This window comes from Camelus dromedarius, chromosome 10, assembly GCF_036321535.1.
Source record: "Camelus dromedarius isolate mCamDro1 chromosome 10, mCamDro1.pat, whole genome shotgun sequence".
Taxonomy (NCBI): Eukaryota; Metazoa; Chordata; class Mammalia; order Artiodactyla; family Camelidae; genus Camelus; species Camelus dromedarius.
In genome coordinates this window covers 14,641,691-14,656,203 of record NC_087445.1, presented here as the reverse complement: position 1 = coordinate 14,656,203, position 14,513 = coordinate 14,641,691, and the positions used below count along the sequence as shown (strand labels likewise).

The 14,513-nt window shown below is 43.7% G+C and overlaps 1 protein-coding gene across 11 annotated transcripts in view; it reads right to left on the bottom strand.

Annotated features, from left to right (window-relative positions):
• Positions 1-14,513, bottom strand: part of MOB3B (MOB kinase activator 3B) — a 208,505-nt gene that overhangs the window by 23,159 nt on the left and 170,833 nt on the right. For 5 of the 11 annotated variants that reach the window (XM_064490151.1, XM_064490148.1, XM_064490147.1 and 2 more), the window contains exon 4: positions 3,326-7,905. The exons of 5 other annotated variants lie outside the window; for them this stretch is intronic. In XM_064490151.1, the coding sequence (XP_064346221.1) occupies positions 7,696-7,905 (210 nt within the window). In that variant the 3' untranslated portion in view covers positions 3,326-7,695. Of the gene's footprint in view, positions 1-3,325; positions 7,906-8,261; positions 9,701-14,513 lie in introns of those variants that run through there. One more of the 11 variants, XM_010985490.3, reaches the window with a different exon arrangement.

Genomic DNA, 14,513 nt, shown 5'->3' with positions numbered 1-14,513 from the left:
GAAATGTGTTAAAAAAAAAATTCTTCCCAGGAGCATGAAACAGGCCTTGCCTTTTGAATGAACTTTCTTTAACTTCCATGGTTCAATAGTTGCTGAAGTTAAAGATTTACTATTAAAAAAAATCCTCCCTCTCCCTGCTCCTGTCTTGAGAAAGGCTGCCTCCTTCTTTGTTCCGTCGCTGAATCATTTCGTGGACAATTACATGGAGGCCTAGGAATGGGAGGGTACAAGTTATTCATCTCACCCACAGTATGTTTGTTTCATCCAGCCTGAAAACACAGGCCAGCGTTCCCTCGTGACATATTACAGATCTCCCGGTGGAACCAGGACCTGGAGAACTGTACCTCTGCCATGACTCCTGGTGCCCTTAAAGGGCGCTGCACAGGTCAGGTATGCAACGTGTTTCCTTTTCATTTCTAAATTAGCTCGTGGAATATATGCATAAATAAATCTCCTAGCCACACATTGCTCTAGCCTCTCAGTTGCATATTTCTTTTTTTGTTATTATTATTGAACTTTTTTTTAAATTGAAGTATAGTTGGTTTACAATGTTAATTTCTGGTGTACAGCATAGTGATTCAGTTGAAAAAAAAAATATATATATATATATATTCCTTTTCATATTTTTTTATTACGGGTTACTATAAGATATTGAATAGTTCCATGTGCTATACAGTGGAAACTTGTTGTTTATCTATTTTATATATAGTAATTAGTATCTGCAAATCTCAGACTCCCAATTTACCCCTTCCCACTTCCTTTCTCCCCTGGTAACCATAAGTTTGTTTTCTATGTCAATGAGTCTGTTTCTGTTTTGTAAGTAAGTTCATTTGTGTCATTTTTTGTAGATTCCACATATGAGTGATATCATATGGTATTTTTCTTTCTCTTTCTGGCTTCCTTCATTTAGTATGATGATCTCCAGTTTCATCCATGTTGCTGCAAATGGCATTATTTTATTCTTTTTTATGGTTGAGTAGTATTCCATTGTGTATATATAGCACATCAGCTGCATATTTCTAATTGTTCATGTTACCACAAATTCTACACTATGAAGAGTCAATACATTCATTTTTTTCATGGAGAAGAAAAACTAGCAAAAATTAAATGTGATCGTTCTGCTCGATCCTTGTTGTCAAAGCTAATCAGCTTTGGGTGTTTCTGTTTATTAACTCTTAAAAGTCTGTTTTTTCCTAACAATGAGTGAATTGCATTTTTTTCCAACCATTCCACAGCAGGAAGCAAGACCTAGAAGTTTCTTATGTACCATTTTAATTAATCATAGAAGCAATCTGCTTCCACCCTGGGTGGTTCCTCCTGGCCTTGCACATTGTCCCTATCTCCTGCCCGCTCAGGGACCCATCCTGGCCTCTGGTCTTGGCCTCACACCACTCAACACTCAGTGGACAAGCCATTTTGGCCTTCCGGGTGTCCACACTAGATCCCTTGTCCCACTTAATCTCTGACTAAGGGTCCACTGTGTATTTGTGAATGAACTTCTATGAATAGAAATATTTGATGATCTCAGATGCACCAGTCACAGAAGCACTACTGTAATTGCACGACCAGGACAGCGACTGAAGGCTGACTTGCTACATGACATGGACCCGGTATCTATAGGGAGGGAGACATCTGAGAAGAGCCCTGTGCCTAGTGGGTGGAGGTGACTCCTGTGTTTATAGAGTGTGGGCGCTGGAGCACACCTGTGTGATATCACTTTCTTGCTTGTGACCTCAGGCAAGTTACTTGGGTAACTTTGACTTTAAAATGGGGATAAACAGATAACCCACCTCATGGGTTAGATGAGATTATCCATTTAAAACCCTTAACAAGTACTTAGTCTACAGTTCGCACTCAAATGTGTACTTTGGGTGTTAGTATCATCAAATTATCATTATCATTGTTACATACTGCTTTTAATTAACTTCTCTCTGATAGCAAGCACCTATCCACCATGTGAATTCATTCACTCCTTTGTTTATTCATCAAAGGTCTATTGGGCATCGACTCTGTGCCAGATACTCTTTTCTAGGTGCTAGTACACGGCAATAAACAAAATAGAGACTCCTGATGGCGTGGAATTTCTATTCCAGTTGCAGGGAGACAGACAACACACAGTGAACCTAGTAAATAAATTATACAATATAGATGCTATGGGGAAAAAGTGGGCAAGAAATGTACGTGAGTGCAGCATCCCAGCATAAGAGGGCAATGGGGACAATCAGCCATGTGTCTGGGAGGCAACAGGGAGTGGTGAGGACAGTGGTAACTTAGAGAGAGAACCCCATCTAAATCGGTCAGCCACTTCTCAGCCAATTCCTGCCACATGAAAACAAAAACCTAGTGTTGCCAGATTTTTTGATTCTGCAAGAGAAGCCAGAAATTTGATTTTTAAGCGTCAAATTTCCCAGTTATGCTGGTAGCTAGTTAAAAACAACAACAACGATTCACAGAACATGCCTACGGGACAAATTCCGTCCATAGTCTGCCTCTCTGTCACGTCTTGGTGTACATTTCAGACTGCGGAGCTGAGGGGCAGAGGAACACTTTATATTTGTGACTGGGCTCCAGAAGTTCACTCCTCCTCACTCCCTGTGTCTAGAAGTCACTTCATCACAAATGGCTTTTGTCAGACATAGCACTCAATTATTGCCATTGGGAACAGGAGTGGTTATTGGAGTCATTTACAGTTATTCCACAGTGACTGTAAATGTATAAATCGTACATAAGAATTTATAATTTCTGCTTTTCCAAATATGTTCATATATTTTCATCTTACATGATTGTCCAAAAATAACTATAAGTTACATAGGAACACATCTATAAGCCCAGTTGCAGTTCAGATATCTGAGGCACAGAACAGTTAAATACACTATCCAAGGTCATACAAAAAAGGTAGTGGCAAACCTGAGACTAAACCTTAGATTTATTTACTCCGATTGATGAGCTTTTTTCTAAAATCTAGACTTATTATACTTACATGCCAAATCATTATCTAATGTAATACTGAATCCTACTCCTGGAGAGAGATGTGCGTGATTAACCTGTTGAGAAGCTAAACATGATGTATGACCCCCTCTTGGGAGAATCTGTAATAGAATAAAGACACTTCTGCTAAAATACAAATATGTGTATGTGTTCTAAAATAAATTTTGTATTAGTTTTTTTTTTGGTTTTTTTTTTTTTTTTTTTTTTTTGGTTTTTTGTTTTTTTTTTTTTTTTTAGAATTAACCTTTCTTTTCGTTTACCAGTTCCAGGATCATGGCAAGATAAAGAATATATTTGTTAAAGAAATATACCAAACACACAAAAAAGACAGACTAGATGATGGTTATGTGTCTTTTATTTGTGACATTTGAGTTCCTAAGCTCACACAGAACTGATTTCATAAATATCCTTTAGTCTTATCTTACATTTCTAATTGTTTTTCATTGTTAGCCTGTTTTTGTAACCAAACCCTTTATTCAATCACACACAAAACTAAAATTATGCTAAATCTTTTTTCTGATGCAATTAGAAAAGACACTGAAAAACTCTGAAATTAGAACACTAAAAGCTAGTAAAACAGCTTACCTGTCAGATTAGAAATGGACTCTTCCCTCTAAAAGTTACAAAAATCCTTATTTATTCATTGAAAACTTCTTCCCCAGAATTAATAACTGCCAGAGGGAAATAGCCTACTATAAAAGTTTTTTTGTGGATATATTTTTTAAAGCAGGAAAAAAAACCCCATTATTTCCAAAACACGCTTTGTTTGGCTAATTCTAGGAGAGAATCGCCTATTTCCTCGAGAACCAAAATGATCAAAGCACAAAAGACAACGGTATTATCCAAGTGACACATCAGACTCCTTTTAGTAATTTTGCCTTTGTACACATTTCTTGAAAACATGGCTGTACTGTTTCTATGATACTTCTTTTTCTCACAGTGTGATACCCACGGGATGTGGAAGTGATGAAAGGTTAGAGACCATAGGAAGGGATGTGCTTCCATCAATGACCTGAATGCTGAATTGGTATAATCACCACAAAAAGACGACAGGAACCCTATCCAAGTCCCCTAATGCTTTGCCAATTGACGAGGTGATTAAGACAAAATAACACAGTGTAATCTTAGGAAGAATGCTAAAGGTAGGAAGGAAGCTCAAGAAGATAAACCTAAACCAAAATGGCAGAAGAGAATATAGAGGAGGATTTACTGTGGGCAAATATAACAAAAAAGGAAATTTATAAATGTATAAAATCACGTCAGCAGTTGATAAGGACACAATACAGTTTGGATAAAGCATGCAGTCGTTTCTTATACGTTCACTGCTGGTTGCAGCCATAATGCACAGTGCCATGGAGAGCCTTGGGAAGGTTTCAGGTTGAAGTATAGAAATGTTCACAGTGGGGCAACAAGACTTCCAAGAGAATTCTGCCAGTGGGAGATGACAGGGAAAGAAGACTGAAGGACAGTTGGTAACAGTCTTCAAATATTTAATGTGCAAATAAAGCTATCATTTCGTATGTTCTTACTCATCCTATATCATCTCTGGATCTTTGTTAACTTGGGACACTAGACAAGGTGAGCTGAAAATCAAAGATAGCTTGGCTCAAGTTGAATGAAAGGATTTCCGATGTAAACTGGTCTGTGGGTTGTACAAGAGGATGAAGTGGAATTTCTGTGCCTGAAAATCTTTGAGAGGAGAATCAGTTTTTCATCTGGAATGTTAACGATACAGGTTGGGAGGGTAGAGGGAATGGATTAAGAAATCTCTCAAAGCTGTCTCCATTTATCCTGGCCCTCAGAAATGAGAAAACACCCCAGGAAGAAAAAATCAACAATCTCAATCTCAGAAGCAGAAACTGACTCTAGATGAGTATTCCTCAACCTTTTTTTTCTTTTCATTATCACCCTCCTAAAGAGCCGAATCATCCCCCTATCCCCACGAAATTGTAATACTACACACATACTTTGTATCTGCATATATACTATGGTCCCTGGGAGGGCCCTGACCCAGTGTAATAGCTGAGATTCCTCCCACCCCCAACCAAATCAACTTCTGTGCCCTTGGGCAATCACCTTCAATGCAAATACGTGCTGTCTAAAATAAACCATTGGTCTGGGGAGTTCCGGTCAAGATGGCGGAGTGGTAGGATCACGAGCTTGCCTCTCCTTGCAACTACAACGAAACCACAACTGAATGCTAAACAACCATCAAAAAAAGACTGGAACCTAGCAAAAAAGATCTTCTGCAACTGGAAACATAAAGAGAGAACCACAGCAGGACGGTAGGAGGGGCATGCTCGCGATACAACTGGGACCCATACCCACTGGGTGGGCCCCATACCCCCCAGGTGGGTGACCCACAAGCTGAAGAATACTTAAGTCGCAGAGGCTCTCCCACAGGAGTGAGAGCTCTGAGCCCCACATCAGGCTCCCCAGCCCAGGTTCTGGCATTGGGAAGAGAAGGAGACCCCAGGACATCTGGTTTTGAAGGCCAGAGCAGCTTGGCTCTGGGAGCCTCACAGGACTGGGGGAAACAGAGGCTCCATTTGCTTGGGAAGCGTACACAGAAACATGTGCATCAGGTCCAAGGGCAGAGGCAATGATTTCATTGGAACCTGGGCCATATCTGCCTGCTGGATTTGGAGGGTCTCCTGGGGACGTGAGGGATGGCTGTGGCTCACCCAGGGGACATAAAAGCTGGTGGTGGACATTCCGGGAGTGTTAATCTACATGAGCTTTCCTGGAGGCTGACATCTTGATTGGATCATTAGCACAAAGACCTAGCCCCAGCCAACAGCCTGTAGGGAAGTCTCAGGCCAAACAACATACAGGGTGGGAACACAGCCACACCCATCATCAGACTCCCTAAGCCACAAAGGCCTCTAGACACAGCCCTCCTCACCAGAGGTCCAGGACCAAGCTTCACGCAGCAGTGGGCAGGCACCTGCCCCTCCTGCCTGGAAACCTGCATAAACCTCTAGTCCAGCCTCATCCACCAGGGGCAGATACTAGAAATAAGAAAACAATAATCCCAAAGCCTGTGGAAGGAGTCCACAACACATAGAAAGATAGATGACGTGAGGCGGCAAAGGAATATCTCCCAGGCCAAGGCACGAGATAAAATCCCAAGAGAAGAAATAAGTGATGAGGAGATAGGTAATTTATCTGAGAAAGAGTTTAAAGTAATGATGGCCAAAATGTTCAGAGAACTCAAGAGGAGTATAGATGCACAGAGTGAAGTTTTTTTAGTAAAATAAGCCATCAGTCTGAATGGGAGGTCACTGAGGATGTAGAAAAAAAAAGATATATATTTTGGCTCTGGCTATAGGGGCCACACAAATTCTCATTAGCCAGCAGACTCGCGTGTTAGCTGCAGAGGTAAACTTCTTGCTTCCCCTTCCCTCTGTTAAATGGGAAGAGATGGATTTTTTGTCATTGCTATGTCATCTAACTGCAAAGGCTGTAATCTTTGGGAAACCCTGGAGCTCTTTGAGAATATTAAGAAAGGAAAGCACATATATGAGCACTGGGGCCAGGTTAACCTAGCCTCTGTATCTCCGCACTCCAACCCTTTTTAAAAAGATAAGGTGACAGCAAATCAATATTAGAACCATTTCTGCATAGAACCTGTTAAAATGCTGTGTGTTCATTAAATGTGAAGTTAAAGATTCCAAAAAAAAAAAAAAAGGAAACACATATACACAGTCGCACACTCTATAAAATGTATGCATACTGAATTTCAGAGCTTTCTAATGAATCATGGAACTTTGTAATGACTGGATCAGGCAGATAATGCCTGAACCCACTGATCAAGCTTAGTATCTATCATAAAAAGGAACTACTGGGCATTGCATGCTTCTGGATGTGATGCAAAAGGAAAGAAACAACATCACTTATGTAGTATTCTTAATAAAAACGTTTAACCTGAATCTAATAATGGGGAAACAATCAGAAAAAAATTCCTGATTGTGGGCACATTCTACAAACAAACCGGCGTGAACTCTTTCGTAGTGTCAGTGTCATGAAAGACCCCCATACATGTGCACGCAGACACAGAGACCACACACACATATGCACGCCACACACACACACGCCACACACATACATTAGAGAAGAAGGCTCACCCACTAAACAGAATGACAACTAAGGGTATACGGATGTTCATTATAATCTTTCCTTTTTGAAGTTTCCACTTTGACATTTCTCAAAATTAAAAAGAAAAATTCATGCATACATGTATTATTCAACAACAAAAAAAGTGAAACAGTGGGAAATGAGGGAGAACCAGCCAGGTTAGGAGGGAGGAACAACGTGTCAATCTCAGACCCAGACAGCAGGAGATGCCCTGAGGGGCTGCCAGGAGCCCAGATCTCCACTGGCTAGGAGATGTCCTTAGGATGTAGTTAGGCCAAAGAGATTAAAAAAAAAAAAAAATTGCCTCTGATGATTTTCTTTAGAATTTGCCAAACAAAGTTCCGCAGGAAGAAGAACACTCTGTAATTAAAAAATAAGAGGTTTGCCAGCACTCATGCTGGGAGGACTGACTAGTGCAGTGAACAATATATTCAGGAGGAAATTGTTCCAAGAAGTTCCAAAAATACCTGGATTTTTTAACTGAATGGAAATTTCATAGGCACAAACAGTTAATAGCAAATAACCTTAAAAAGAATTCATCACCAAAGTTTTCAGAGTCCACCATCCTACTTAATTAGGCATTACTAAAAGGCAGGAACCTCGTCCACTTTTTAATGCAAAACTCTGACAGTTTCCCACGGTGCAAAGCTTCAGAGTTCCTCCTAGGGCCTGGGCTCCAAGCTGCCACTTCTCGGTCCCACTGACCAACACTCCACGTGGCACGCACTGCATACAGCAGAGGTCGGGAAGAGGGGATCCTGTGTCTCTGTTCTCGGCATCCTTAGGACAGAAAGATATTCTTTCAGCCAAAAATGAAGTAGCAAAAAATCTTTGCCTATCTTATCCTCTCAAAGATACTAAGGAAGCAAACAAACAAACAAAAAAGGCATATTGGTCGTTGATCAGAGCACAATGAGGTGGAGAGAGGTAGCAGCAGCGTTTGGATTCCGGGAGACAACTTGGACGGGATACGGAGTGCGGGTTGGTTTGCTGGGTAAGGTCAACGCAGAACACCACCGTGCCCAGACAGCCAGCCCTTCCTCCGTTTGGACAAAGAAAGATTTCATGCCTTCCTAGGCTCTCCTGGCAGCCACAAATGGCTGTAACACGTGACGTGTAATAAAACGACACAGGAGCTGTTTAGTTATTCTTTAATCAGGATCACATTAAGATGCACTAACACAATCTTATCTACACCCCTCCACCAACTGCTATTTTGTCCAATTCAAACCATCGCGGGAAGTGTCATTACCCCCTCGTCCCAGGCTCTCAGGATCACCACAGTTTTGCGAATGAATCAGAGAAGGCCACATTTCTTCAGCTAAAAGTCACTTAGCTTTCAAAAGGCAGGGTGTAGCACAGAATGATGCTGTCTGCTGGGACAGGGACACGGGGGAGGATGGAAGAAGGAAGATGGCTCCAGCTCCACTGTTACCTTGGCAACCGTGGCACAAGCATCATCCAGGCAGAAAGTAGCTCTGTGTCATAACATCATAAGGCAGAGGAAGGGAGTGAGTGGAGGAAGAGAAGGAAAACTTCGGCTGGATCTAGAAGCTCAGAGGGCTGGCTGGGAAGATTACCAGGCAATGGGTCAGGCATCTGGGCTGCACGCACCAATTACCCATCGTACTTTTGGTTTTTTGGTTTTTGGTTTTTTCCATTGAAATTTCAGTATTGTGTAGAGACAGCCACCACACCCTTTAATTAAGAACAAATGCTGGATTAATCTGACTCAGGACTTCTGCAGATCACTCTTGGTCATTTATAACTTCTTTTATTGCTCTCTTCTGGGAAACAGGGAAAACTGTCTTGAACGGAAGCAACAAGGAATGGTGTGGTTATCAAAAAACACATTCTGTTCAGGGTGAACTGGTAACTCGTTAGCCTTTGACTACGGACCAGTCTCTTCCCTGCAGGGAAAGTGTAGTGCAGACCTTGTTCGGGGCAGAGACAAGCCATCCGCTGGGAAAACTGCCTATGGGAGAAATTGCACTGATGCTGCCGGGCGGGCCGCGGGCCTCTGAGCAAGACCACAGCATCAGGACCGGAGCCTGCAGGGACCGGACAGGAAGGCTCATTAGAGAAAAGCTGGCTGTGCACCCAGAGTTCCAAAATTCACTGGGGACTAAGAAAACACGTGACAGAAAAGGCGGCTGGCCGACAAGACAGGTAAGTGGAAAAGTACAATTAGGTATCTCAGTCTCAAAACCTGAATTCCAGTAAAGCTTAGGCATTAGGTCACAGGCAGAACTGCGACACACACTTAAGTGCAGAGGCTTCCTTCCTCCGGGAGGATCCGATCGGAGACAGAAGGAAGGGGGCTGTCCCCCTCCCAGCCAGGTCCACAGGTCGTGGCTAGCAGCACTCAGAGGGTTAAGAGCACATGAAGTGAGTGGGAACATCTCTTGGGAGTCACCGCTGGTCTCCAGCTCGCCTGCTCCTGGAAGTCGGTGCATCTTTTCAGCCAGGGAAGTCTCCCTCCTGCCCGCCCAGGACTCCAGGAGGAAACAGCTTTCCTCTTTCTTCCGAAGGGTAAGATGGGGCGTTAGTGACACATCCTGCTCGTCATCTCTTTCTGGAAAGCAGGGGGAGAAGGATGGTTAGGAGTAACTATAAGCAAAGCAATGACTTGTTGAAGGATTCTGAAAATACCCTGGCAACCTCTGGAGCCTTTAAACAAGAGACTGCAAGCATGGCCCATGAATAAGGCTCAGCATACAGATGTGTTCCGTCTGGTCTGCAGTTTGTGTTTTTGTTTTTGTTTGTTTTTTGTTTTTTAAGCAAAGCACTGTTTAAAAAACTTAGCTAACTGACAAAAATCCAGGTTGCTCTCTTTTTCTGAAAAATTGCAAGATCTGGAGCCAGTGGGCAGCTGGAGTTGAGAAAGGTTGTCCTCTTCAGATGGAGAAGACACTTTCCAGTTTGCCCCAGTCCTCACCATGCCCAGCTGTCTTCCCAGCGGGAGCCAAGTATCACTTACTGATTGACATGATCATTGGATTTAAGCTGTTGTTTTTCTTAGAGTAGAGCAGAATTTCTCTTACTTAAGTTTCAATCAAAGATGGAAGAATGAAGGACAATTTCAGTGGGTACAAGTCAAGAAAAGTGGGAGGGACGACATTTCTTAAAGGAAATAGAGAATATCCCATTTGTGTCTGATAGGCAACCGCAACCAGCTGGCCTTTCACCATCTACACCATCGGCCTGGCTCTTGTGGGCATTCATAGATTGCAAATGCGCCATCTGTTCTCTTTCTCTGGGCCTCTGTACAGGCGAGACCCTTGCCCGTGGCTCATTGCCGTTCATTCTCTCAACTTAAGCAAGAGGACTTGGACCTGCCTGAGAGGTCTTCCTACACTCCCGCCCCGCCCACTGTGGATCAGCCACTCCCTCCACCTGTGCCCACCTGGAGTCTTGCACACCAGGAGCCGGTGTGCACGTCCTTGTGTGTGCATGGACTCTGGGCATGTCTTTTGGCCCTACTGCACTGCGAGCTCCTAAGTAGCAGGAAAAAGAAACCCTAAGTCACAGCGCGGGGTCCATTTTGCGTCCCCCACCCTTAGCACGGTGCCTAGCACAAAGCAGCAGCTCCTCTTTCATCCCCAAAATGGCCTGGGCCGCAGGCTGGGAAGGAGCCCTACACCACGCGGGAGGACACGTTTCATGTCGTTTTAATTAGACGAATGAGCTGCTTCTGAGTTCCATCTGCTACAGAGCTAACACCAGCTGCTATGCCTCCTGCGCGCTGACCCTGGGTCACCCCCCAGCCCCCCATAAAATAGGAAACGTCTGAGTCAGAGGAGCTTGCCAACAGAGTGCCAGGTGCTCAAAGGCTCTATGAGAAAACTACATCGATATGTTGGTTAAAGAAATAACCATCTATGGAGGGGAGGGTAGAGCTCAGTGGTTGAGTGCATGCTTAGCATGTGCAAGGTCCTGGGTTCAATCCTCAGTGCCTCTGTTAAAAAAACAAAGCAAACAAAGAAAACCCCAGAAATAACCAACTCTACAGAGCAGAATCTGGGCTTGTACCAGGTACCAGGTGCCTCGGATATGCTGCTCTCAAGGGGCTGCAGTCCATTAGGGAGACAGAGATGTAGATTACACACTAGAATACGATGATGTCAATGCAAATATTTAGAGCAGGGCAAGTCCTAAGGCCCAGTAGAACCAAACCCACTCACATTCAGATCCCACTCTGCCCTCACTACCTCCCTGTGCGGCCTCCCTGAGCTTTCGGGTCTTCTCCAAAGGGGTTCCTACCTAGGGATGCCTTCCGGAACCTCCAAAGCTGGGCGTCATCTCCTCTTCCACCCTCCCGTGGCACCCATCTTCACAACTGGAATCGTCTGTTATCTGCTTCACTCCCACCTCCTGGATTCATCCCTTGTAAGATCCCGTAGGATCCATGGAGAAGGGGGCTGTGTCTGATGTCTGCTGCTGTGTTCCCAGTGCCTGGCAAGGGACGACTGATAAATGTTTGTCTAGTCAAGCGATGAACGGGTCCCCAGTGTCCTCATCTGTGAAATGGACCAGTGATGCCTGCTTGAGGTGACTGGGAAGGTTGGAAGTATTGAGAGATACAGAGACCCAATTCATTCATTCTTGACTCTTCGGAAGCACAAACATGGCAGCAGCCACTGGGCGCTGGGAGGAAAGAGACTTGAGAGGACTTCTCTGAGAAGGTGCCCACTGAGATGGACTCCACAACTTAGAGGAGGGGGGTCTGATGAGTGAGGGTGGAGGAATGGGGACAGGGAGGAGGGGCTGCAGCTGGAGGGGTGCACGGCTGAGGAGGAGCCCACTGGGAGTCTGGTGCTGCTGTGGCGGGAGCAGAGGGGCCAGGGCAGGATGGGGACGGCGGCGGGGCGGGGGGAGACTGGTAAATGGTTCAAACACGGACAGGTAAATGTTTCACAATGGTTCACATAAGGATCCAGGGCCCTCGTGTCGGGGTGGAAACATGAAGACAATCTTAAAAGGAATCTGCTGTTCCTCTGTTAAGCATCCAAAGGTTCTTGTGTTTTTGGTTAACTTTTGGTGACTGAGACAGGAAAAATAAGGTGGGAATGCAAAGTGTGTGTGTGTGTGTGTGTGTGTGTGTGTGTGTTTGGGAAACAAAGAGTGAAGGTGAGATCACGGGATGAACACAATTTTGGCTTCCTAACTAATTCTGAAACTTGCAATGGGTCAGAATTACACAAAGAAAGGAACTAGCACTTGTTAAACTAGCACTAAGTTAACTATGAGGTGCAGGAGCTTTGGGTGGTTATATCATTGCCTCTGTAAAACTCTGAGGGAAGAACTGTGATCTCTGTTTGACAGAAGAGGAATCCGGGCCTCAGAGCAGAAGTGATGTGCTCCAGGTGAACCAGCAGGTGCCTGCGTCAGCCTCAGAGTCTTAACGATAACAGCTGCTTCCATCAAACAAAGGTCTGCTGTCCCTCAGTCCCCGTGTCCCTCATGTCTCTACATATATTACTTCATGTAACCCTTAGCCTGACCCTGTGAAGTCAGATTTGTCGTCCTCATTGGACTGATGAGGAAACAGGCCAGAGACAGAGAATAACTTATCAAAGTCACACAGAAAGTGGAAGAAGTATACACAGTACTATGTATAAACTAGATAAGCAACAAGGACCTCCTGTACAGCACAGGGAATATGTTCAATATCTTGTGACAACCTATAATCAGGGGAATCTGAAAATGAATATATATATATACACATAACTGAATTACCTTGTTGTGCACCTGAAACTAATGAAACTCATACAACATTGTAAATGAACTACAATTAAAAAAAAAAGAAAGTGGCAGAGTGAGATTTAAACTCAGGTTTTTCTGAGTGCAAAGTCCAGCTCTTTCCACTACACATGACCATGATTTAAAGCCTTTGAGACAGTCTTATGAATATGCATTTGGATGATACTGACTTATATTAATTAACATATATTAATTATAGACGGTTGCAATCATTCCTGAATTTTAAAAATGTAAGAGATATTTTTCCTTTACCCAGACTGATGCCACTTTGAATTACAAGTGCAATGGGTAAACACTAAAACAATTATGCCACTAAAAGACTATGAATACTAGAAGTATGGAAGAGGTTTTTTGTTGTTTTTAAAGAAAGCGAAAGAGGGAAAGTTTGAGAATATTTGAACAAAGCCACTGAGTTAGTCTGTGAAAAGCCAGGACCAGTGCTTTCCTCACCACGCTGTGAAGTCTCAAATGCAAGAGAAAAACTGTTTAGGGGAGGCCTCTTAACATTCTTACAGGGAAAGAAGGGTTGAAATACATCCAAAACTTGAGGAAGTTGGATCCGCCCCTCAAAAGCCTACAGGCCTTCACAGCTGTATTCTAGCAATTTCCCACCGGGTGGCGCCAATGAGCCAGTTTAAAAAATACCCGATTCTGAGGGAAAGACCTAAACCAAAAAAACCAGCCAATATTGGGTTCTACAGCTTTCCTCATCATCAGAGGCCCAAACACATTCCTTCCCAGCACGGGGAGTGGCCTAAATAACTCCTACCCAGGTTGCTCTTCAGGGATAAATTTGCCATGGCAGTAGTTTCCGAACCCACCGTGTTAAGGCCACTGAAGAACTCTAACAGGTGTTTAAGAAGATTCTGCAGAAGTGAGGCACATTTTCTGAGAAATGTTCACAAAGCATTTGGTTTGTATATGAAGATTTTTCAAGCACTTGGAGTTTTAAAAATCCATCCTTAAGAGTAAAGCCAGGCTTTGGTTGTGCTCACTCAGTGCCACTGCTTTAATGTAAGCCAGTAACTGACTCTGTCAAGTCCCTGGTTCCCGACTGTCAGCAGTACAAATTCCACGCTCTGCGGCCTGGCAAACAAAGCCGCTCCTAACTGGGCACACCCACCCTGCTGCTCACCTCCTGGTGAACCCTGGCCCACTCACCACACCTGCCAGGCACACGAGACTCCTCCAGACTCCAGCATCCATGGTCTATCAAGGTATCTAGTAGCTTCTCACGGGCTGTTTCTTCCACCTGGGAAATGCTTTCTGCCCTTCTATGCCCGGCAAATTGTGACATCCTTCAAGATCTAACTGTCAGTTCCCAGAAAGGGTTAATGAGCTCCCTCTTGGGTTCCCCCAGCACTCGGCACACACTCACACACATGGCTTCCTGCCAGCACTGGGATTCAGCCTTTCATTTTGCCTGAATCTGAGCAGACCCTTAAACCTATGTTGTCTATTAATGAATGATGAGGGATATTTTGGTCAAGTCATGTAAGAGTGTGTATGGTTTGGTCCAATTATTTTGGGAAAAAATATAAAGTATGGGTCCAGCATGATGATTTTACCTCTAGGTAAATAAAATAATATGCTTTCTATTTCTGATATCTCCCTCTTACACATTT